The sequence below is a fragment of the Pleurodeles waltl genome, chromosome 9 (assembly GCF_031143425.1).
Source record: "Pleurodeles waltl isolate 20211129_DDA chromosome 9, aPleWal1.hap1.20221129, whole genome shotgun sequence".
Classification (NCBI taxonomy): Eukaryota; Metazoa; Chordata; class Amphibia; order Caudata; family Salamandridae; genus Pleurodeles; species Pleurodeles waltl.
The window spans coordinates 871623031-871648128 of NC_090448.1; the positions used below are offsets into that span (position 1 = coordinate 871623031).

The following is a 25098-nucleotide window of genomic DNA, read 5'->3' on the forward strand; positions in this document are numbered from 1 at the left end:
CCCCAGGGCAACATTAAGGGGGTGATTCTGACTGCGGCGGTCGGCGGTCGCCGCCCGCCAAGCGGTTCCCGCCGAAAGACCGCAGCAGTCATTCTGGCTTTCCCGCGGGGCCGGCGGGCGACCGCCAGAAGACCGCCGGCCGGTCCAGCGGGAAAGCCCTGTCAACAAGGAAGCCGGCTCAGAATTGAGCCGGCGGAGTTGAAGGGGTGCGACAGGTGCAGTGGCACCCGTCGCGATTTTCACTGTCTGCAAAGCAGACAGTTAAAATCTTTGTGGGGCCCTCTTACGGGGGCCCCTCGACACCCCATACCGCCATCCTGTTCCTGGCGGGTGAACCGCCAGGAACAGGATGGCGGTATGGGGTGTCAGAATCCCCATGGCGGCGCAGCAAGCTGCGCCGCCATGGCGGATTCCCATGGGCAGCGGAAAGTCGGCGGTACACCGCCGGCTTTCCGCTTCTGGTCGCGGCTGTACCGCCGCGGTCAGAATGCCCGGCGGAGCACCGCCAGCCTGTTGGCGGTGCTACCGCCAACCTCCGCCCTGGTGGTAATTACCGCCAGGGTCAGAATGACCCCCTAAATATTTGTTGGGGGTGTGGGGACGCATGGACTCCCCCAGGCCCCACCAGCTGCCTGGGGCTACATAATACATTTTTTAAAAAAAATAAATACAATAAAAAAAAACACACCTCCCCTGGACCACATTAAAAAAATATATATATTTGGGGGGGCGGGGGAGAGACTGAATGGACTCCACTTGGCCACGGGGACCACCACCTCCCAGGGCTTACATAATAAAAAAAATAAAAAAATAGGGAGGTAAGGTGCAGCCCCCTCTCCTCCCCCCAAGGACCACCACCTCCCAGGTACAAAGGTTAAAAAAAAAAAGTATATGGGGGGGCCCCATGGACCCCTGGGGACCACCACCTCCCCTGGGCTATTTTAAAACAATATGAGGTGGCCGCGTGGACTCCCTGGGCCCCTGGGACCACTACCTCCTCAGGGCTATTTTTAACAGGGGCTGCAAGGACCCCTGCCCCCTTCGGGCACCACCACCTCCCCACAGCCAAATACATTTTTTTTTTTTTTAATTTAAGGAAGGGGTCCACGTGGTCCCCATCCTTAGGCCAATTTCAGCCCAGGTACCCAATCCCCCAGGCCCTGGCCACATTTTCCTGGGTATAACGTTATAGGGACCGTGGGGGGGGAGGAACTGGGGGGGGGGGGGGGGGGGAGTATGAAGTCCTCCGCAGTCCCAGTCGGCTCCCATCTCCCATGGGAGCCAGCATTGCTCCTGCATGCAGGGAGGAGCTGCAAATAGTAGCTCCCTGTGCGCGGGAGAAATGTTTTCATCTCTTTCCCTGCCTGCATGTTAGCGGGCAAGACAAGAGATGAAAACTAGGCTTTCAGCAAGCGGGAGCATTTTTTTAAAGCTTCTGCTTGCTGAAAGCGGAGTGTTTGCTTTTGCTTAGAAGCAAAAGCAACCAGCTAGCTCCCAAGGGTGGACACCTTGGAAGGTAGCAGGAGCCGGCGCTGAGGGGTGGCCGTCCCCAGAGCCGTGTATGGCTCTAGGAGGGGGTCTGCACGGCCCATCTCCTCCTTTACTATTTATCCCTGGGCAGGTGGTGGTCCCCGGGACTGGGAGGGGGCACATGCCCCCAGCATAATTTGTGAACATAGCCCCAGGGAAGTGGTGGGGAGTTGCATCAAGTTGAAACAACACACAAATCTATGTCTCCAGTGCTGGCAAATAAATGAGTGATGTCACAACTAAATATCCATAAGTCAGGGAGAAGTCAGCAGTATTGTGGAATAGACTTTCAAAGAGGCAGGGACACAGAAACAACATTGGTTGCAATTAAAGAACAGCTACTGCTCGAAAGATATTCCTACTGCTTATGCGTGAATATCCAAATACTATTATGCAAGTGTCTTGCTTTTACTTCAGCCTGTGAAGAATTCCGCTGACGCAATAGAGAGTTCTGACATTGTTCAAACCCTTCAAGAGGAAACTATTCAGACGATTGGGTTCTTTTTGGACCAATCCTCCATATGTCTGATTACATTTGCGAATACAAACTCATGTCCTTGGTTACTGCAAGGTGGTGATGAAACTAAACTGATATTAATTACTCTAGTGTCTTAATGGCATGTTATTGTCAAGTCATTGTGCATCAATGTTGTTCTCTTGAAGACCCAATGTTTTCAAGGGTCAAAATGACGACAACACTGAACTGTACAGATCTTGTAAAATGTATATCCAAATCTGGTGACAGTAATTCAAATTAATTTCGTGAGATGAGAAGACCAGGTTGGGGTTTGCTCTATGTTTTTCTTTTTGTGAACTAAGAACTGACAGAATAAATGAGAACAAAAATGGTGCTTTCATATTAAGTGGAAGTACACACAGTGGGCTGGCTGCTTCAAGACATGCACAAGGAAAATCAATCATTGAAAAATACTCAGTTATTTTCATATGATTATTATTATAATGTTAACACTTGATGAGTAACGCTAGTGATTCTGGACTTGCACAAGTCGAATGAGGCTAGAACGAAGTAGGAGGCTAGGTTGCAGAAGGCTGCAGAATAAGAACTGCTCTTACTGGCTATCCAAATGGTCACAATGTAGAGGGAGCAGCTCCTTTCAGATCTGGTAATGGGCATGGTTTTCTCCAACATGCCCATAGCATAAGAGAAGAGCATGTGCCCTCCCTTCTACCCTGGGTGCTCAACAATGTGACCTGTGTACTCACTGAAGACCTGTAAATGTTACAAACTAAACGCTTGGGTCAGATAAATTTAGGTAGATGACCAGTAGACTCTGCCTCCAAATCTTTACCTGTATGGGAACAAAAAACAGGATACATGCAGAAAGAAAGGAAAAAACTAGCAGTCCTAGGAGAAGAGCCGCCTACAAACATGGCAAGTGTGGACATCAACATTACAAAGGTTCTAGCAGGAGTACTGTAGCAAAAAATCCAGGGTGGTATGTAGAGGGCATGTTCAATCAATCAAGCAGAAGTAGCACATGGTGGAGAAAGGAGGTCCAGAGCATCAGTCAAGAAACTTTCTATTCTCTTTCAATTAAGCACTAAAATAGGAGAAGCAATAGGGGACCATGGAACCAAATTAGGTACTGTTCTCTAGTTTGAGATCTAGAGAATGCAGGTCAGGAAAAAAAATAATCTTTAGAGTACACTGTAAAGTATTTCCAAAAGCTAGAGCTCCAGACAAAGTACTGTTCATTTCTGAAGGAAGAAAGAATGAGAGATGGCCCTCCTTCAATTAGGAAGCATTGAAAAGCGATTTTAATGCATACTCTCAGAATGCCAACATTGCTGAGTCAGCTTCAATAAGGATCAAAGGGGCTATGGCCAAAATAACTTGGCTTTTCTTGGAGTCTGATATACTGATACACTCTGAAATGGACATCTGTTTTTCCACAGTTGTTTAAAACAGAAGGTCTTCAGCAATGGTAATACAGCTGGACATTTGCCTAAACATCCTTCATGAGCATCTTCATGGTGACAAATGATATTTCCCAAGTGCTCCTATTTTGTGTCTCAGTCTCTGATGAGTATGTCTGACCCTTCTGAAAATAGCGAAGCAATCATGAATCAAAGGCCTGTGAATTTCAGATAAATGGCTGAATGTATGCGCCACTATAACTGAGTGCCCTCTGTGTGATAACTCAATTTAAATTTAAGAAATGTTTTGCAATTTCCATGCCCTCACAAATAACTTTATTTACCTCAAAAAATATTTATCAGCAAAGCATTTGTTTCTGAGGATGAACTGCTTTGAGTGTGTAGGATCTATTAGTTTCCCACTTAATGTATCCAGTAGAGGTGACTAGACTTGTATGATCACAGGACAAGCAACAATTCCAGTTCAAGTGACCAGGAACACATTATGACAGACTTCTGAACATACATCCAAGACAGCCTGAATATGCAATTAACTGGCTAGTGAGGCGTCCCAAAGAACTGCTTCCAGAAGAACTTTTTATCATCAGCTAGTTAAAACAAAATTGCTGGGAAATGAATATTCATTCTCATCAAGGAATAAATAAGCAAATGGGTGCAGCTTTCTAGTCTTACTCACCAAAAATGTACTACTTATTTTAAATTATATACTGCCCACCCTCCCCCTATTGATGACAAACCAAATCAATGCCCAAGACTTGAGAGAAAATGCAAGCCTTTACATTAGGTTTTAAGAATCAGAAAGAGATAGGCAAACCCACCCTGGTTCAAGCGTAAAGATCCAACTTTCAAAGGCAGTCTTTCAGTCAGTAAGCAGAACCATATTGGTAATACAATTGTACTTTAGTACAGAAGCTTCAAAAACAACAGCCAGCCAAAATGTGTTTTGCTCTCCTAGAGCATTTAGGTACCTGGAGCTTTCTCTAAGCTGCAAGAACATGGAAAATGAGTTAAAGGTAAGCTACACATCAACAGATGGGACCATCCCCCTAAGTGCAAGGTTACCAAGTTAACCAGGGAACCATCATCCTGTGTAGGGAGTGAGGATTTAGATGAAACGGGCCTTAGAAGATAGATCTTGTAAACTGGTACTTAAACCGTCTAGGGTTATAAACATTCGGCTGGCTGTTGTTTTTGAAGCTTCTGTAATAAAATATCGTTGGATTACCAATAAGATTCCACTTAGTGACCGAAAGACTGTCTTTGAAAGTTGGATCTTTACGCTTGAACCGGAGAGGGTTCACCTATCTCTTTCTGATACAAGGAACATACCTGAGGAAAAGTGAACCACACCTCATCTGGTGACCCACAGTCTTATGAACATGGGCATTTGCTAACTAGAGGAGAAGTGTTGGACCACTGGAGCAATTGATCACATTAGGTTTTAAGCTTTGAGATTACTCAATGATGGGAAAAACAGGTGGCAATCCAACAAACATGGATTTAGGGGTACTTGGGACAGTTCTAGTGAGGATGTACTATCTGGTGAACACTGCTCCTCTAACATTTTCTGTTCAGCAGATTTCAAGATCAAGGCTCTTCCATTTAAATTTCTTATGACGCCAAAACTTGCTGCATGCAGTGACATCTTTAGTCGCTACTCTGAAGCATTGCTTGCTAGGGTCTCCAGGTAGGCGAGCATTAGTTGAAGGCATTAGGCATGCATCTTCTGAGGTGGGGTCCGGCATGGTTGCTAGAACTTAGATACCATGTTCATTTTCTTTCAGATCCTTTAGAAAGTTGAATCCTGATCCTTTCCATTCAAATCCCTTTGCTCCATGCCTGGAATTATTTTTGCACTCACCTTTGAACTTCCTTGGCAATCTACTATGGCCATTTTTCAATCCCTGTTGTTTGTTTCCTCTTCCTAAACAACATCTAAAAGGAGACAGCACACTTGACTGGACACATTGCAGCGTTGCTGTCCCTGCTTGTTGCTCACTGCAGAGGGTCCCTGTCCCCATGATTCTTTGTGCCACCTTCTTGTTGTTCCAGTTATTTTTCTGCTATTCCGTCTTACTGATGTGCTGAATTAGCGAGATTTTACTGACTTGAGCCTTTTCCCTTCTGCTTACTAATTCCTCACTAGTCCAGTTTTAGCCTTCATTCTGGAGTCATTTGTGGAATTTAAAGGCAACATGTTTTATCTATGAGACGAGAGGCATCAATCATCATGAACTAGAAGACCAGCCATTAACAGCTCCTGAGCCTTATAGCATGAACCCCAAGCATGGATGACAACTGAAGAACATGAGGTGCCATGACCAGGAGCAGGCACCATTTGGCTCTTCTTCCCTTCTTTTTCTCCGACAGCAAAGGAAGTAATGCGGCTTATGCCAACTGTTAATAATTTTTTTTAATTATTCAACAATGCTCAAAGTTTCTAGTTTAGCATCATGCTCAAAGCACATTAAAACCATTATATATGCCTATCGGTGCAAGGATTGTTGCGTTGAAACAGTAAACCTCTCAAAGAATTTTTAACTCTTATGTTTTGTATTACTGCCTCACCCATAACAGAACACTAACTCAGAGCTGTGACAAAAAAATTCCTTGGATGGGGCCGGTGATAGGAGAAGCAGCAGCAACAGGTACAAGGGCAGTGGGCGGGATAAGAAGCAACATGGATGGGGGTGGGATGGATAAGAAGAAACAAAGACAAGGAATGGTGGGAGAAGAAGAAGAAGAAGAAACAGAGGCAGTGGACGGGGGGCAGGATAAGAAGCGACATGTATGGGAACAATAACAGGATTGATGGCTGCAAGTGGGCGGGGAAGAAGCAACAAGGACAACAGTGGGTGGGTGCAGGATAAGTAAGAACTGAAAAAATAAAATAAAAAAATAGTACCTCAGTCAGAAAGTCAGTAGAAGAAGGACCATAATACATCTGAGGAAATCAGTACTTTGTGCTACTGCAGACAGACGAGGAAGGTAAGACAGCGTGTGCTACCCAATCAGAAGGCAGCATATGAGAGTGATGATAAAGCCTACAAATGGTAAGCAATAGGTGCCCTCCAAGCCCCTTATTTAAGACAGTATCTCTTTCCAGCAAGAGTAAATGTACTAGCACACATAAGCTCACGCAGGCGAGACCTCAAAAGAAACCAATTAGATCTTTATTATCATGGCTGGCAGTGGGCGAGTCTGAGGGGTTTGTGGGTAGGAAAGGGATGAGGAGTAGGAAAGAAGCGTGTGCAGCCCATAAAAACAAGCTTTGGCAAAGCCAATAGGTCTCACCAATATCAGTTCATCTTTGTCAGTGTTTTTAGCCATGTTGTACAGCAGTATGTCAGCTGTGAAGTATGGCTGAAAGTTTAAGAAAAAAAAAAAAAGAAAAGAAAAACACTGGGCATGTCTCAGCAATTTATTTCTAAAATTGCTGGCACGGACCATCTTGGGGGAGTGAGGGAATGAAACAGAATGCAGGTGCCTCCCGCCATCCACAATTTAAAAAAATAAAAATAAAAAAAAAACGGTTGTATTAATTTTTAAATATTTGAGCCATGCTGCAACATGGCTAAGACACTGACAAAGGCAACATGTTGCGTGCCCTATTGGCTTTGCCTAGGCTTCTTTTAACTGGCAGGATAGGAAGATGGGAGAGGTGAAGCATCAACACCAGATGGGGTGGATGAGGGCAAGCAACAATGTAAGATTTTAGAAAGCAACCAACACTGCAGGACGGTGTGGGAGATGGGCAGCATCTGGACTGAGCAGAAATGTGTTAGGATCATATAAGGGAGACAGCCTGCAAACTCATACTCTCTTATGGAGTGTTTCAACTAAAAGAAAAGTGTGAGCAGTGCAAGTATGAAAGTACTTGGGCCATGCTCCAAGGGAGGGACAAACACAAAAGGAGGAGGGTAAGCGAGCATGTGCTGACCACAGAGAAGCAAGGAATTAGAGTGACAATGAAGCTAAGCAATGGTAAACAATGGGAGAGTTCTAAGCCCACTATAAGCTAACAAAAGGTCTCGCAAGTGACAGTGCACGCACTGTCTCAGTCTCAGGTGACAGCTAATGACAGCTGCTTACAGTACCTTTCTATCTTGTTCTTCCTTTTAACTTTGCAAAGATAAATGTGCGAACGGACTCCTAAAACATGTTATAAAAAGCACACTGCAGCCTGCTACTAGAGCGGAGTATGGAGATGAAAAGGGCACCTCTCTCCACTTACGAGCCACTGCAGAGAGCACTGGCATGCACTCAAGATGTCTGCATCCATATTGCCTGCGTGTCGGTCTCTGCTGTCCACACACACCACAAATGAAATATCAAAACCTGAGGACAGCGAAGAGTTTGTGTTAGAAATGTACAGCGCTACGTTTGTGCCCGCATTGTACCACGTTGACTGAACCTCATGGTGGTGCGCATGTTAACAATACTTTGAGGTACTGTCACAAAAATTCATAGTTGTCTACGGCAAAGCTAATTAGTTGACTCATGCAAAGACTTTGCACTCAAGGTCTGCAGTTAAGTGCGCCATCATGTTTACAGACTTTACAAACAAAAAGCATTTTAAAGCAGGGTAGGAAACATGCACGCATCGATGACCCACTTTATCTGCTTTGGAAATAGTAGACCGTTTTTTCCCCATCTTTAAAAAGATGAATATTCAGGGTCAGATGTGCACCTTTTGTTGCAGCAAAAAACAAGTTCAGCTCACTGGCACAATGGACATCCTGCATGTCTGAAACACCGTGGAGCCAGCATAGGCTTTGAACCTTCTGATGTTGAGTGAGGACTCGGCTATTTTCCAACAGTAAAACCCCAATTTGAAAGCGCAAGTAGAGACACAGAGAGTGCAGTATGTAACAAGTAGGGGCGGCTATGCAAGTCAATTATCTCTACATGCCTCACTTTGAAGTCAGCCAAAATCAAAATAAACACCAGGCTCCCTGGAAGGCACAACTTGACATTGGACCTCCGTCTTTGAATGCATTGCAAATGTGACAAGATAAATCCAAGATTTAAAGGCCTGTTTACAGAAAACGAATTCGTGGAATAATACACAGTGACACAGCTTTGGCAATGTGAGGGACTAAGTGAACTTGGAATGCCTAGCCAGCAAATAAAAAGCCAGAAAATGTAAATTGCAAATGACAAAGCCAATGGCAATCAACAGGCAAAGGCATTCCTGGGTCAACTTTCAGAAAATCCCCAAGATGTCTTTGCAGACAGCTGTGCTATCTGGTGGGCTACGACCTAAAAATGACACACCCAAACAAATTTCACAACACCACAATTTTGTGCTAGAAACTAGAGAAATAACCATGAACAATTTAAAGAAGGTGAATATTTCTACTGCTTTAATCATTTTTTAACAAACAAATATAGTTATTGATAATGCGTTTCACACAGCTGTAAAAATTGAAGTAGCCAGACAACGACCAGAGGTTATAGAGGGCAATAATAAAATGTTTTGCAGTGTCAACTCTACCGATGAGGGTGTTTGAAGTATTATAATAGCATTTTCTAATTCGAGTCACTGGTTCTGTTGCCATCTAAACAGTGTGAACAATATGAATACCATCTGTTCTTCAGGAAATCACTACACAGTGCCCACATAAACCATTGGCACCGCTACATATATTTACTGAGCCGAGTGCCAATAGTCTGACTAAAAAATACAGAGAACAGGCTGTTAGATGATGTCACTGATCCTGAAACATGCTCCAAATGAAACCACAGGGCATTCCTGCTCCTGGTACCCTAAAAGTTAATGAACACTTGATTCCATTTTTGTAAGCCACATTCCTGTTTAAGATAGTCATCCCAAAGCCAGAGTTGAAATGAGAATGCATTCAGTTTAAAAAGGGACCATGCGAATATCACCTAAGAAATGTCCGAGTCCACAGTCCGTCAAGAGTGTTAGCATATACTAAACTACCCCACTCCCTCATACCTGTGAAGGGTTAAAATAATGTAATTTTTCCAGATCACAGGCTTCCGTGGAGGTATGCATTTTAAAGAAAACTCTGTTAAGCAATCTTGGGTCGTCAGTATTTGGGGTATATGTTTTAATTGGAGCTTGGTCCGGTCAATACACCTGTCTGTTTCAAACTGGCAGTTTTCAATCACGACCTGTACCAGAAAGGTAACAGATTGTAAACCAAAATACCAACCCCTGTACAGTGTGCTTCATAAGAAAACACCTAGCATAGCACCCACCCACCAGTAGCTGGTAAATTGGCCTCCAGAGCATGATCTGTTCACTCTTTCATGATTCATCCTACAGCTAGTGTTCTACCTTTCTTCCTATAACGAGGTCCCTTGAATTTCCAAGTTATCACACCATTACAGAAATGAAGGCTTTCTGCTATACAAATACCACATACATAAACACCTCTAACCCATACTTTTTAATATCGAGCCATTGAGCATTCTTTCCTTCCTGAAAGGCCCAAACCAACAACACCACCATACTATGCAGCCAAAAGGAGGAATATGTGGACACACTATGTTTAAAATCTATAGTTTTTCATTGCCTAATTTCAAAGTATTTTACTGTATTAGAATATTTTCAGATCCCCAATGAGGTTGTGTAGCACACAAATTTGCCTCGGTTCCCAAGGGACCTTTTGGAGTTGTGTGGTTACAGGATGTTGGATGTAGTATGTCTTACGTGGGAAATTTGTGTTGAGGTGTATAAAGGTCGAAGACATGGTCTTAACATGGTGTGCAGGCTATGTCATAGCAGCATATGAAAGAAGAGGTATTGCAAAGAGTGACAAGAGGTACAGCTGTACATACCCAATTACTGATTGATAAAGATTATAATCTGCACCTTGCATTTAAAAGGATGAGTAGAGCCATGTTTTTAATTCTCTCCAGAACTGGAGGTGATTCTCAATACTCTCTATTCGAGAAGACACTGGGTTCCTAATTGTAGCTGTCTGGACAGAAAAGGAGATTTCACCAGTTGGATAAAGGTGCCAAATTCAAAGACTGCTGTACTTCACTACACCTTGGTATCCTGCCTACTTTGACAGACTCCAAAAATGTAAAACAAAGTTAATAAAGTGGTATCCGACCCAAGAAACTGGTACAGCAGCTCTCACCCGAAAACAGCTGCACTGGTTACCTAAAAGTGATATCAATAAAGTTGTAAATTATCTGCCTCACATAAAAGTAACATATGTTACTTTTATCTCTTCAGCAACATCTTGTTATACGTCCTCAGCACGTCCCGAGCTCAGCACGTCCCGAGCTCATACAAACGTCATATTTTCAAGCTACGTTGGATGGGAAAATATCTATTTTTTCCATCCCAGTGCCAGAATTCTGAAACAAACACCCCCCTTCCAAAAAACTCATCTCTTTCCGAAGCCATGTAAAATCTTCCTGTCCACACTCCCCGCAGGGCAGCAATGCTACGATGGACATTTCGATGTTCACAGCACTGACACGCATTAAGAGATTAACTTCATCCAGTGTGCTATAAATCTTCTAGACAAAGGAAAGACTGAAGTGTTCACCTGCCTCTGTTGTAATACTACCACTCTTTCTCCCGTGTCATTCATATCAGCAGGTGCAGTTCCTCTAAGGAAGCTAGCAGCTTGAGGCAGAAAAGGCCGGGGGCTGCAATCACGAGTTTGCATAGTTACATTAATGCTGCTGCCTTTCTTCACGGCCTCTACTAACGAAAAGCTACCTGGTTATTTAGCAACTACACAAGAACGGGAGAGGTAGCAATTAAGTAGTCTGCGTTACTTCTTCACACCGCACACTGTGGAAACTGTACTTGCTCAAAATGTCAAGCACATCAGCATGTACCTTCAAAATTATGACAGGAAAGCTTATGAGAAGGCAGGCGAAGTAATTTCCCTTGGGTACAGAGGAACAAAGTATATTCATTTCATTTGCAAAAAAATATCCTTTCCCAAAAGTCAGTGCTTCTCCTCCCAATTATCGGAACAAGCGCACCTTCAACCGCAAAAGCATGTCAACGTCGCGCGGGGATCACCCGCCGGCACGTCGCCACGCGCGCATTCTTGTACGTCGCCTTCACTATATAACGGACGACGGCTCGCGCTAGGCCAAGGGTTCATCAGAGGACCTTGGAAGCGGTGGTTTGGAGCAGAAAGATTTCACATTCCGGGTGTCGTGTTCAATCTAGTCTACGCAGGTTGTAATCTAAAGCAGCAGTTCGCTCGTTTCTAGCACATCTTATATATGTCAAGATTTTCTAAACAGTGTTGGGTCTTTAATGGAACACAAGTATTTGGCCAGGGAAACAGTGTAAAGAAAAGAATACAAATGAAATTAAAAAATGTAAGTTATAACTGCAATTGCTATGAGAAAAGCGACGTTGGAGGACTTCTGCGAACGTGCTAGACGGTAGCTGTAATATCAGCCAAGTGTGGAGGGAAAGACCAGCGTTTTGCATTTCTTTCTTTTAAAAAATGGTTTCCATGGGTCATCCCTGGTCTGCCCTTCACTGGTTTAGATCATCTAGTTTTCGAAAGGAATGAATAGTACGGAGAGCGCTTCCGTAGAGGTCGGTTCCTGCTGCTTTCACTGTATAAATAATCAACAATATCAAATGGCACCACTGAATGAACTAAGGAGGGAGCAAACACTTAAGAATGACGCACATACGCAGTGTATATTTAAACGAGTCCCGACACGTGTAGGATTCGTCTTTCCAAAAGCGATACTGAGCAGTCCTGGGCCCTGGCTCTGTGCCCATTTCTAGTAAAATATACCTGCCTTATGGATATTCAGGACCATTGTAAATCGGAGTGTAGTAGAGGAGGCAAGATACAGAGACAGGAGAGAGAGGTCACAATACCTTCCTTGCTAATCCCATTTTCCTCAGTGGCATGACTGTCCCACAGGAGCAAGCAATACAGTGCATTTTGTAAAAAAATAAAGGGGGTTATTCTAACTTTGGAGGAGGTGTTAATCCGTCCCAAAAGTGACGGATTTACCACCAGCCGTATTACGAGTCCATTATATCCTATGGAACTCGTAATACGGCTGGTGGTATATCCGTCACTTTACCGTCACTTTTGGGACGGATTAACACTCCTCCAAAGTTAGAATAACCCCCACAGTGCCTGGGGTGAAAGATTTGCTTATGAACCCATGAGTGGCGATGTCCATTGGGCTTAAAGGACTTCAGACCTTTCCTACATTGACCAGTGTCTTAGCCCAAAGTGCTGCAGCTTCCAGGACACACATTCCTCAGCTCGGAGTTTCCCAAACTGTGGGTGGCAACCCAATGGAGGGTTATAAGATGATTTTTGGTGAGTCATCAAAGTCCAACCAATAAATAAATAAAGATGCCTTTATGCCTTTGAATTCTGTATTTATCTTGTCACAATTGCTGGGCTTCAGTGACAGAAGGTGAATGTCAGACTATGGCCCTCATTATGACATTGGCGGTAAATCCCGCTTACTTCCACGCTGACGCCCGCCAACTTACCGCTGCAGTGGCGGATATCCGTTCATCATATTATGACACACACAAACCAATCCGACAGAATACAGTCACATACACAAATCCGCCAGACCAAAGGTCAGTGCAAAAGTGGCAGTCCCAAAACCAATACCGTTCACCAACAAAACAATGCCCACCACATTATGACCCACGAATCACCACGGTAGACATTCAACGGCGGTAAACCATTGGCGGTACATACTGCTGCGCTCAGAATGGACACCCACAGACAAAAAACACCACATTGGCCAGTATTTACGACACACACCTGACACTCATACACACACCACACCCACACTCACACACACACACACACCACTATAAAACACACACCCACATTACCCACAACCCCTTACAAACAACAGTTGCCACCATGACACTGAGAAGAAGAGCACAGAGACAACTAGACACACACACCACTTACACCCATCACACACTCCACATGACACACCCCACCACATTACCCAACACACCCTCACCAACCCCTAAGGCCAGGCGAGACATAGCTGCATAGGTCCTCTGAAGGGTAATGGTTGCATGGCAAATACAGGTGACCTAGCTTGTTAGTATTCACTTCTAGGCAGGGCTGCGTGGGTCCCAGGTGTGCTGCAGTTGGCGGTGTGCGCTCCTCCTCATGCCTTGGTGACAAGCCCTATCACTGGTAGTGCAATGCATTGTGCATAGGCCTGTTCCCTGTGTGTGAGGGTGCTATGGACACCAACGGTGGTGCTGATGCAGACACTGACCCAGTGTATCCTCTGTTTCTCTCCCCTCCTTTCTTGTTTTGTCATCCTGTCGTTATGTGCATTAGCATCATCTGGCGGAGGAGCAGAGGCACCGGCGACATAGGGAGCTGCATCCCACAGGACCCTGGAGGCAGAGTCTACAGTCGCAGAGGGAACCAGTGGGACGGAGGGCGAGGGGAGCATCATGGCGGAGACTGGAGGGGACAACACAGACTCTAAGACCTCTTCCGATGGGAGCTCCCTGGTGGTGGCGGACACCTCTGTGACCACCCTAGCTGCAGGTACAGCCGCCACCCTGCTGGTCGAAGAGCCAAGTCTTGAGGTGTTTCCTGAATGATAGAAGGTCTTGGGGCAGGCGGAGGTGGAGCGGTAGGGAGTTCCAGGTCTTGGCGGCAAGGTGAGAGAATGATCTTCCTCCGGCGGTCGTGCGAAAGATGCGAGGAACGTAGGCGAGGGCACGGTTGGCAGAGCGAAGGGTGGGGGTGTGAAAGGTGAGTCTGTCGTTGAGGTAGGCGGGACCTGTGTTGTGGAGGGCCTTGTGTGCGTGGATGAGGATTTTGAAGGTGATCCTCTTTGATACTGGTAGCCAGTGCAGGTCTCTGAGGTGGGGTGAGATGTGGTCGCAGCATGGGATGTCTAGAATGAGGCGGGCGGTTGCGTTCTGGATTCTTTGCAGCTTTGTTTGGAGTTTGTTTGTTATTCCTGCATATAGGGTGTTTCCGTAGTCCAATAGGCTACTGACCAAGGCGTGGGTGACGGTTTTCCTGGTTTCGATGGGATTCCATTTGAAGATTTTGCAGAGCAGTCGGAGGGTGTTTTAGCAGGAAGAGGAGATGGCATTGACCTGCTGAGTCATGCTGAGTGTGGAATCCAAGATGAAGCCCAAGTTGCGTGCGTGGGTGGTGGGTGAGGGTGCGGATCCTAGGGAGGTGGGCCACCAGGAGTTGTTCCAAGCTGAAGGGTTGGTGCCGAAGATAATTAATTCTGTTTTGTCTGCGTTTAACCTGAGGTGGCTTGATTCCATCCAGCTAGCGATGGCATGGAGTCCATTGTGGAGGTTGTCCTTTGCAGTAGTGGGATATTTTGTGAGGGAGTTGATGAGCTGAGTGTCGTCAGCGTAGGAAACTATGTTGATGTGGTATGTTCGTGCGATGTTGCCGAGGGGGGCCATGTGCACGTTGAAGTGTGGGGCTGAGCGAAGATCCTTGAGGGATGCCACAGGTAATTCCAGAGGCTTCTGACAGGAACGGCGGGAGGCGGACTCTCTGGGTCCTGCCCGTGAGAAATGACGAGATCGAGTCCAGTGCTTTGTCGCGGATTCCAGCATTGTGGAGGCGTGTGTGGAGAGTGTGATGACATACCGTGTCGAAAGCTGCGGAGAGGTCCAGGAGGATGAGTGCTGCTGTTTCTCTTTCTTCGAGCATTGTCCTGATGTCGTCTGTGGCAGCAATGAGTGCGGTCTTGGTGCTGTGGTTTTTGCGGAATCCGGTTTGGGAGGTGTCGAGTGCCTTGCTGTCTTCCAAGAACCGGGATAGTTGATTGTTCACGATTTTTTCGGTAGGATGGAGATCGGTCGGTAGTTCTTGGGGTTGTCAGGGTCTGCCTTTGGTTTCTTTAGCAAGGTGTTGATTTCTGCGTGCTTCCATCTCTCTGGGAAGGTGGCTGATTCGAAGGAACTGTTGATGGTGTGGCAGAGTTAAGGAGCGATGATGGTGTTAGTTTTGTTGAAGATGTGGTGTGGGCAGGGGTCCGATGGTGATCCGGAGTGGATGGCAGCCATGGTGCTGGCGGTGTCTTCTGTGTTGACAGGGGTCCAGGTGTGGAGGAGGTGGGTGTTGCTTGGAGCGTAGGGTTCGTGGGTGTTTGTAGTTAGCTGGTGGGTCTGGGAGTTGAAGCTGTTGTGGATTTCTTCTATCTTTCAACGTAAGTGGGATGCGTGTGAGTTGCAGAGCTCCTGTGATGGCGGGGGTTCGTTGGCGCAGGCCCTGGGGGTGGAGAGCTCTTTAACTATGACAAAGAGCTCTTTGCTGTTGTGAGCGTTGGTGTCGATGAGGTTTTTGAAATGGGTCCTTTTGGCAGTGCGGATCATTTGGTGATGTGTGCGTAGGGCATCCTTGAAGGCGATGCGTTTGGAGATGGTAGGGTTACGGTGCCAGCTTTTTTCCATTCTGCGGCATCGTTGTTTGGATTCCTGTAGATCTGGGGTGAACCAGCTGGCCTTGATTATGTGCGGGGTGTTTGGGTGTTTTTTTGAGCAGTGCAAGGGTGTTGCAACAGTCTTCTATCCAGTGGTGCAGGTTGGTGGCGTCTGAGGTCCCGGGGGTTGGGGGGAGGAGGGTCCGGGCGAGGGTAGAGATCAGTTGGTCCGTGGATATTTTGCTCCAGTTGCGTCGGGGAGGTTGTGTGCGGTGGTGGTGAGTGACTGGTTTCTGGTAGGAGAAATGGATGCATCGGTGGTCTGTCCAGTAGAGTTCGGTGGTGTGGCTGAAGGAGACGTGGTTGCTGGTTGAGAAGATGGGATCGAGTGTGTGGCCTGCGGAGTGGGTCGGTGAAGTGACAAGTTGCTTGAGGCCGTGGTTGTCGATTAGGTTGGTGGTGTTGGTATTGTCGTTATTCTCCAGGTGGAAGTTCAGGTCGCCTAGGAGGATGTAGTCCGTGGAGGCGAGGGCTTGAGTGCTGATGGTGTCGGCGCTGTCGTCGCAGAACTGTGGTCTCGGGCCAGGGGGTCTGTAGACCAGTGTTCCTCAGTGTGTTGTTAGCATTTACGTAGATTGTGAAGTGGAGGTGCTCGGCGCACTTGATGATGTCGTCAGAGTTGGTGGAGACTCTTATGGTGTTTCTGTGGACTATGGCGATTCCTCTTCCTGGTTTGTTGTTGCGGTCTCTTCTGGTGATCTTGTAATTATCTGGTATAGCTATTGCTATGTCGGGTTCCGAGGCAGGGTTCATCCAGGTTTTGGTGAGGAATGCGATGTCCGACAAGTGTGTGGTCAGTAAGTCCCAGAGTTCAATTGCATGTTTGTGGACGGAGCGGGTGTTTAGCAGAATGCATCTTAGGCGGCAATCTGTTGTTTTGATTTAGTGTTCGGGGGTTAGTTTGCAGGTGAAGTTGCAGGCCTTGCAGGAGAAGGGTCCTCTGGTGCGCGTTGGTGTGAACTGGAAGCAGATAGAAGAGCGACCTGGCTTTAGGGCGTGGAGTTCGTCGGCGGTGTAATGGTGAAAGGTAGCGCGGGGGGACGTGTTGGCCAGGGGGACTGGGGCTGGGCGCGGTCTTGGCGCGGACGGGCTTGCCTTTGGCGCACCAGCAGTGTGCCCATTGCGTGCATCCGCACTGCGGCCGGCATAAGAGGGGAGGAGGGAGGGTGTGTCAGCTGGGAGGAGGGGTGGAGGGAGCGAATAGCAGGGCAGGGCGGGCAGGGCAGCCGGGTACCAGGTGGGAACCACGGGGAGAAAAGAAACTTGAGGGGGGGGGGGGCGGGGCCGCAGGGATGCAGCGGCTACGGGGAGGGAAAAAAAGAAATACCAGAGCACAGGAAAAAATGGGGAAACCGAGCAGGAGACTGGCGGCAGGAAATGGCAGCTGGCAGCAGCGAGGGAGCGAGGAAGCGACCTACCTGCTCAAAGCAGGGTCAGAGGTCGCTGTCCTCACCGCGCTGCGGTCGGCATAAGAGGGGAGGAGGGAGGGTGTGTCAGCTGGGAGGAGGGGTGGATGGAGCCAATAGCAGGGCGGGGGGACGGGGCAGCCGGGTTCCAGGCTGGGAACCATGGGGAGAAAAGAAACTTGAGGGAGGGGGCGGGGCTGAAGGGACACAGCGGCTACGGGGAGGGAAAAAAAGAAATACCAGAGCACAGGAAAAAAGGGGGAAACCGAACAGGAGACTGGCGGCAGGAAACAGCAGCTGGCAGCAGCGAGGGAGCGAGGAAGCGACCTACCTGCTCAAAACATCCACTATCTCCACTGTCTCCCCCTCCTCATCCTCCACCTCCCTCCCAGTCACATCCACACTCACCCTTGCATGCATAACATCTACATCCACTATCAGCATCACCACACCAAGTAGAACACACACCTCACTGGCAGACACCTCCACAACAGCCATGCACGCGTCCCCTGTGTCCTCTTCCCACTGTGTCTGTTCCCCCCCCCCCCAAAGGACACAAACACAAGCACTCAGACACCCAACAGCCATCCACCACACATCAGCATTCAGCCCATGCACCTGCACCCAAACATAGCAGACATACACCTCTAACAACCATTATTCCTCCCTCCTCCCGCCGCAACGTCCCTAAAAGACCTCTTCCCTACCCCTCCCCCCGTCCTGCACGTATGGGCAGGGTACCAAGGACACAGCCCAGCACCTCAGCCAAACAGTCCACGGGAACAGTGGTAGCACCACCTACTCATGGTGGTAAGGTTACAAGACCTATGACACTGAAGGGGAAGGAGCCAGCACCACCAGGGATGAAAGGGAAGAGTCCTGCAGAAGCTGTGAGGAAGGGGAAGGAGCCAGCACAAGCTGTGAGGAAGGGGAATGAGCCAGCACAATCAGGCAGAGAGGGGAAGAGCCCATCCTCCCCTGCCAGGAAGGGTAAGGGATCCCCAGCCCCTGGATAGGAGGAGACTATGCACTCTACGCCAGCGGAAGCTGTCAGGCTAACACAGCCGCCACCAGCAGCAGCTGTCACAGGGACCCCACTGCCAGCTGTGGATGTGCAGCCATCAGGGAGTGCAGGGGCTGCCCAGGAGCCTCCCACAACCACCACCACAATGCAGCCATCACTGAATGCAGGGGATGCAGCCACACCGCCGGCGGACGCCATGTAGTCTACCCTTCAGGGGCTACTGTGCAGGCTGCCCCCCCCAGAACCAGTGGGCAAGTCACCCACTTGAGAGACTGTGGCCTTGCACTCTCCAGGACAAAGCAATGGGCATGATGCCCCTCCAGAACCAGTGGGCAAGACACCCACTCCAGAGACTGTGGCCTTGCACTCCCCAGGACAAATCAATGGGCATGTTGCCCCCTCCAGAACCAGTGGGCTTGTTCCTGCATCTGGCTGAGGTGCCCGCCCCTCCCCCTGAGGTGCCTGCCTATTTGCAAACTGATGCCCCTGCAGTGTTCTATCCGGATGTGGTCAGGATTCGAGTTGGGCTTTAGAGTGTGCCCTATGGCCATGTGTGCCCTTTGAACATTGGACTGGGCAGTGTCCCTTTGTGTACATGTGTATATATCTGTTTCATTGACAAATTGAATTATTAATTTTGATGTTGATCTGATTACAATCACTTTAGTCAATTTCTGTTGTCCTTGCATTATTCTGCCATTTTACGGGGACAAGTTGATTCTCTTGTGCAGCTGGTTCTGTGTATGGTGTGTGTGTGTTGTGCATGTGTGTGTCACTTTTTTTTCCTCCCACCCTCCCTTGTTTGCTAGGCAGCTGTACTCACCATCGTCGTCTTCATCGGCGTTGGTGTTCCAGGTGAAGCATAACGTAGAAGATCATCGGGAAGACTTGCAGTTCAGGTTCCATGGCGGCGTGGTTCTTCCCTGTCTCCAATGGTGAGTCCTTTCACTTTTGAGCTCTGTTTCCACCAGGGTTTTGTTGGTGTTGGTACTTCCCCGGAAAAGGTGGTGGATTTGTGTGTCAAAATATGGTGGGCGTAACTTTGTCTTCCGCCTGGCTGTTGGCGGCTACAGCCGTGGTGGGTGCTTTTTCCGCCCTGGCGGATAGTGTAGTACATTGGCTGTCTATGGGAGATATCACTGCCATGGTCATAATTTGGCGGTAATGACCGTTAGCCTCCCACCGCCAGGGTCGTAATGAAGGCCTATGTCTGCTAACAAATTACGTTTTTTTTTAAACATGGGGACTGCAAACTCCTCACACTTTGCAGTTGAGTGAAATAAAAGTAAAGTGAATTATGTAGGGATCTTGCTGGAGTACAAAGAGTGTGAACTGCACACATTCAACAGTTTGGAAAGCAAAACCAAAGCACGTTTTATTAATTTTGAAGTGTGATAAATATAAATGATAGGAACAAAACAAATCAATGCACATTTTCTTGGTAATGCTCAATTGGTAAATCTTCACTTAAACCAGATTTCCACACATTATCATTTGTGTACAATATGGTTTTATCAATAAAACTGTATGCCTGTGCTAATTTAGTGGTCATTTATTTCAACCAGAAATGGGATATCTGTAAATGGCAGAGTGCTGTCATACAATGCTTTCATTTAAAAAAAAAAAATCTGTCCATTAAATTTAGATGGGTTGCAAAAGTTTGTCATGCTACAAAGTCACTTGTGGTTTTAAAAAAGTTGGGAAGCGCAGCTTTAAGTGATGTGTGCTGGTTTGTCCTTGAGATGGGGCCGCATTGACCACCTCCTACAAAGTTATTTCCTAGGTCATCCACAGGTTGAAGAGCATAAAAACACCTCCTTCGTGCAATGTCAGAACGGGCCATAGACCTGGCTGAAAACAAGAGAAAAAAGATCTGCAGCCATTTTCGAGACATTTAATCTTCCAGAAAATACTTGTAAATACACACAGACACACACAATTTAAATGAAAGATAGATATTAAAATATTTGCTGGGCAATGCATTGTTTTATCTTATAAGGGCTCAACTGGTTAATGGGGTCACTGCAGATATCTGTGTGTAACCAGACAGTCACACAACTGAATCCTGGCACTGCTAGAATAGTGGCAGGTATTTATAGTGCTATGAGGCTCCAGCCTGCAACTGGAAGAACTGTGAATACGCAAGTCATAAGTATAACAAAGTCTGCAACTACATGGGGAAAGATATTAAGGGGCAAATTTACTAACTTTTCACACAATGCAGTGCAGCAAGCTATGTTGCTCTGTTGGCATGAAAGGGAGAACATAGAAGTGTCACCCACACTAAGATATGGGGCAGTTTTTATCTCTCCCCGAGCTCGTGTCTTTAAGCAGAAATGTGCCATGCACACACCCTTGCACAATAGTAGAAGGTGTGTGTGTGTGTGCTCTATCAACCATATCTTTTGTACAGGAAGGGTAAAGGGTACCATTCTACCACATAATACCATGCTTCAATATAGTTTAACACTTTCCCTCGTTGTTTGTGTGCTGTACAGTGCAGCTCACATGCAAAGTTGGAAAAGAATGGCGAAACAAAAACATACTTTCAAGTCAACATAGCCTCTGCGTAAAGGCCTATCCCAAAATTTTAGTAGTTCAGACTTTATGTCAGAAACCGTGGGAATGCCTATGTACCATTCATGCTACATCTCCTTGATGCACAGCACTGCTAGCACTACTTTGCGTTATTTTAAGGCTACTTTGCACACCTACAGCTAGCGCTGTGCTCAGGTAACACAGTATGGTTCCGTGGAGGGCGGCCAACCTGGAGACGGCGGGGGACTTCTCTGCAAACACACTACTGACGTTTGGTGAGCTGAAGGACAACTCTGACTTACACAGGTGTTTTTTTGACATACCGCGCAATCAGACACCTCATACAGAATACATGGAACATGGGTGACACGGAACCACAATCATCCCAGCTACTCACACTGATGCTATCCACAACGGAAACCAAACATGTGATATCTAAGCTATACAGTGCTTTGTTGACTGCAACTTGCCTGAACTTAGAGCCAGCTCGTGCTCGATGGGAAGGCGCACTCACCACCCCCTTATCACAGAAGGCCTGGGCTGCAGCGCTCTCTGCAGTTAAACACATTTCATGCAACCCTAGGCTTCGCTACACCCAATTCAATTATTTACATCAATCCTATCTCTCTCCACTGAGAATTAAGCGCGTGTTCCCCAAGACAGATCCGACATGCCCCCGATGTACAGCACCAGTAGTAAATTTTTATTACATAGTATGGGATTGCCCACTACTGCACACAGCTTGGCAACAAATAATATAATGTACGTCCGAAATAACCGATCACTCCCTAATGCCCAGCCCGGAGTCCTGTCTATTAGGACTGCGCCAACGTGCTAAAGGTGACAAGCAAATTCACAGATTCATTGACCTTGCCTTTATCACTTTTAAGAGCCTGATAGCCACACACTGGAAAGCGCCACGTGCCCCATTCCATGTTAAATGGCTTCGAGACTTACTACAATGGTCTCAAGCGGAGGCGCAGACGCTGTGTCAATTGCCGTCTAAAGGCTTAACCAGAGGGAGCTGTGAAATGTGGAATGCATTTGTTGTAAAATTGGAAGCCAAAAACGACACGCACCCTCCCTGAGCATTTAAGTGCAATCACAACATATCCGCTAAATATTATAGTGATTCGGTTGGTCAGGTACACACAAGCCCTTGCCCTGCTATCTCAAGTACCCCCGCTGCTACCAAGATACCCACTGTACAAGATCTAGATCCTCGAGACACTGTTGCACACGCTCCCCAGGAATAGTAAGTAACACAGGGCGCCTCCCAGAATTGGGCCTCCCAATGAGTATGAGGTCCCGCAGCTTATAATATGCTCCTTATTTACACACTCACCTCTCCCCAATTACAATCTTCTATACTTATGCGACAATTCACTGATGATAATATTCTCTCTCACCACAGTAGTCTAACCATGGTGGCATTGTTCAGTTGTATTGTCTGATGTATGTTTTGGCATATCTCCATATCGATGGTATTAAAACGAATAAAAATAGATTTACAACAAGGCTACTTTGCAGCTCAAATACAATTTTTAACTGCATTGTAATTGCCACATCAACAGTTTGTATCACTGTTGTAACACAATCATTGCACAAATTGTTAGCATATCATACCCTATTGTCTTAAGATAAAAGCAAGTGTGCTAAATGCATACAATAGTAATACGCAATCAGACTGTATCTAGTGCAAACCTTTTTTCATAAGTGTCCTTTAGAAGGACGTACTCTAGAATGTGGTTGATAACTCCTTTGCATTACCTCTCAAAAAAGAATAACCCTTTGTCATCATGAAATATCAAATGACTATCAGTTACAACCATATACTGCCTCCGAAGCAGCCTTCTGATTTGTTGATTGACAGCACACATTTACATTTCCGTAAGTAGAAGGAACCCTGAAAAGAAAGCTTGTTTGTTCTTCCGCTGCCTGCCTCTCCCTTGACTTAACAGACTAGGAGACCAACTCCCTTCCTTTCAGTAAGAGGCACCAGAAGGTCATCAATATCCATTCTGAAATTGTAGTTTAAAGATTAATAATTTAGTTAATAAAAAAGATTGGGGTTTTCCTAATCAATCATGCCCACTTCAACCACTGACATAATCCAAAGTTTACCAGTAGATGAGTTTTTTTTTTTTTTGTTGTGCTTGTTTTCATTGCCATTCATACCTCCTAGTGTTGTAATATCTCTGCCTAATCAGCACACCTGAGAGGTGCCAATAAAAAGATATGGGCCTCAATTGAAAAACTGGAAACTCTGCGGAGCAGAATTACCATGTGGAATTCAGTCACGCACAATTATAAGTGGTCAGGTGTTCTTGCACCTGGATTTATGGGTGCAGGATCAATGAACTTATTGACCGGAAATTCAGGCACTTAAAATTACTGAGGGAAAGTATGCACTGCAGCTCAGGGCGTTTTGGGGGGAGACATCTCTAAACACTGAACGAAATTTGTCATTAAACATGGTCAGGAAAATTCTCAGAAAAGATTGTGATTTCGGGATCCGCATCGAGATGCATGGGAAAAAGTTATGAAGGGTTTCAATGAAGAGTGATTAATGGCTCTAGTGACGTCGCAATGGTGTGGTTTTTGCAGACAGAGCCAGCTCACCCTACCAGCTAGGACAAGCTATAGAAGAGTTTCCGAATCCAGTCTGGTGCCTGGTTTACTCAGAAGATGACTAGACACACTCTTACTTGGGATGGCTCATGTGGACTTTAAAGAAAATAAGGTATTTTTCATGTTGCTCTGCCAACCCCTGAATTAAAAGCAAATCACAAAATATCACACGCATCAAGAGGACATGCAACCATATCACACACCACAACATCACTGAAAAAGTCACACAACTGTTTTGTGTTTTACTCTGTTGAAGTTTTAATGCAAAGGCAAACAGGACTAGCAGCCACATTTCATATGCTTCCAGGCCAGGGGAGCCAAGTACAGCTTCACAGAACAGTTTCAGGTTTCAATCATGAGTTAAGAAATCCCCAGGTATGCTAAACAGACTAACATGCCTCGACTTATAGAAACGAAAGACGACACTACTGCAACTATTTCCCTCTTCCCTCAATCAGTGGGATAAAGAAAGAAAAAAACTGCATCTCCCACACCATCATCATCATCATCTTCAGTTCAAGTATTTAAAGTATAGAACATTCTGCTGATGAATATTCTGTTTAGAACTGCACCTTACAGTGGAAAGCAGAGGTTAGTTTCAATCAAACAGGCCTAAGATCCACCAACAGGGCGAAAAATTGTTAGGCAAGCTAGTGTACATAAGACTGCACACACTGTACACGTGTTTCCACTCGGCCTCAAAACAGATGAGCTCAAGTCACGTTGCTGGGGATCTGCTCCACAGCCAGGTGGAACCAGATTTGTGGAACCACTGAAAAAAAGGAGGAGTCTCTGCTGTTTTCCAGTTGTGTGCAATAATCAGTTTGGCTGCTCCCAGATACTTTAACACCATATGCCACTCTCTTTTCAAGATTAAATTAAGTGAGCTTCACCCCTAGAAGAAGCTCTTCCGGCAAGAAAGGCAGCAGGCACCCCAAAATCCCCCTCAATTTATCTGCAATCTTTTCTAAAAACGGTTGTGCTCTGGGACAAGCTACCAAACGCGTAGGGCATCCCCCAAGTGCCCCACACTCTCTTCAACAACTGGGACTAGAACTGGGATACATATGCTGAAGGCGGGAAGGAGTGTAGTGCCATCCACACCAAACCTTATAGTGTATTTCTCTTCCTCATGGTGGTGAAAGACAAGTAAATGTCCCGCCCCAACCTCTGCCATTTATTCTGAGTAACCTGTAGTCCCATTAAACGTTGCCATGACTGGTTGCGTTTCCAAACTTATGGAGTTTCCTGGGGGATAGGATGCACCACAGATTAGTGATGAACAAGTTAATTAATTTTGGTAACACTCTTTCTTGTAGAGACTATCTAGCTGCAGAATCCTCACTTTTTGAATATTTTCCAGGTGTCAGACTGTATCAGGAAACTTTTCAGTGGTACCTCCGTGCACCAGAAAGGTGGCACCATTTAAAAAGGTAGCAAAACGTGTTGCAACCTTTTTGAAATGACATCACAATTGGTGACTTAAACAACGAATGCTGATCTGCCAACCGTCAGAAGGGCGAAAGGGCTGAATAAACCATAACTGTGCCCAAAGCAAAGCCTTGCCACACCGGAGACAGAAAAAAAGAACAGAACGTCATAACTTGGCCTCAAGGGGGTCAATCT

The 25098-nt window shown here is 46.4% G+C and overlaps 1 protein-coding gene across 2 annotated transcripts in view; it reads right to left on the reverse strand.

Moving 5' to 3' along the window:
• EFCAB11 (EF-hand calcium binding domain 11) overlaps positions 1-25098 on the reverse strand; it is a 366137-nt gene that overhangs the window by 263271 nt on the left and 77768 nt on the right. Inside the window, exon 4 of one of the 2 annotated variants that reach the window (XM_069208167.1) lies at positions 19653-20154. The exons of the other annotated variant lie outside the window; for it this stretch is intronic. Within the exon in view, the coding sequence (XP_069064268.1) occupies positions 19967-20154 (188 nt within the window). The 3' untranslated portion in view covers positions 19653-19966. Of the gene's footprint in view, positions 1-19652; positions 20155-25098 lie in introns of those variants that run through there. 2 annotated transcript variants of the gene reach the window in all.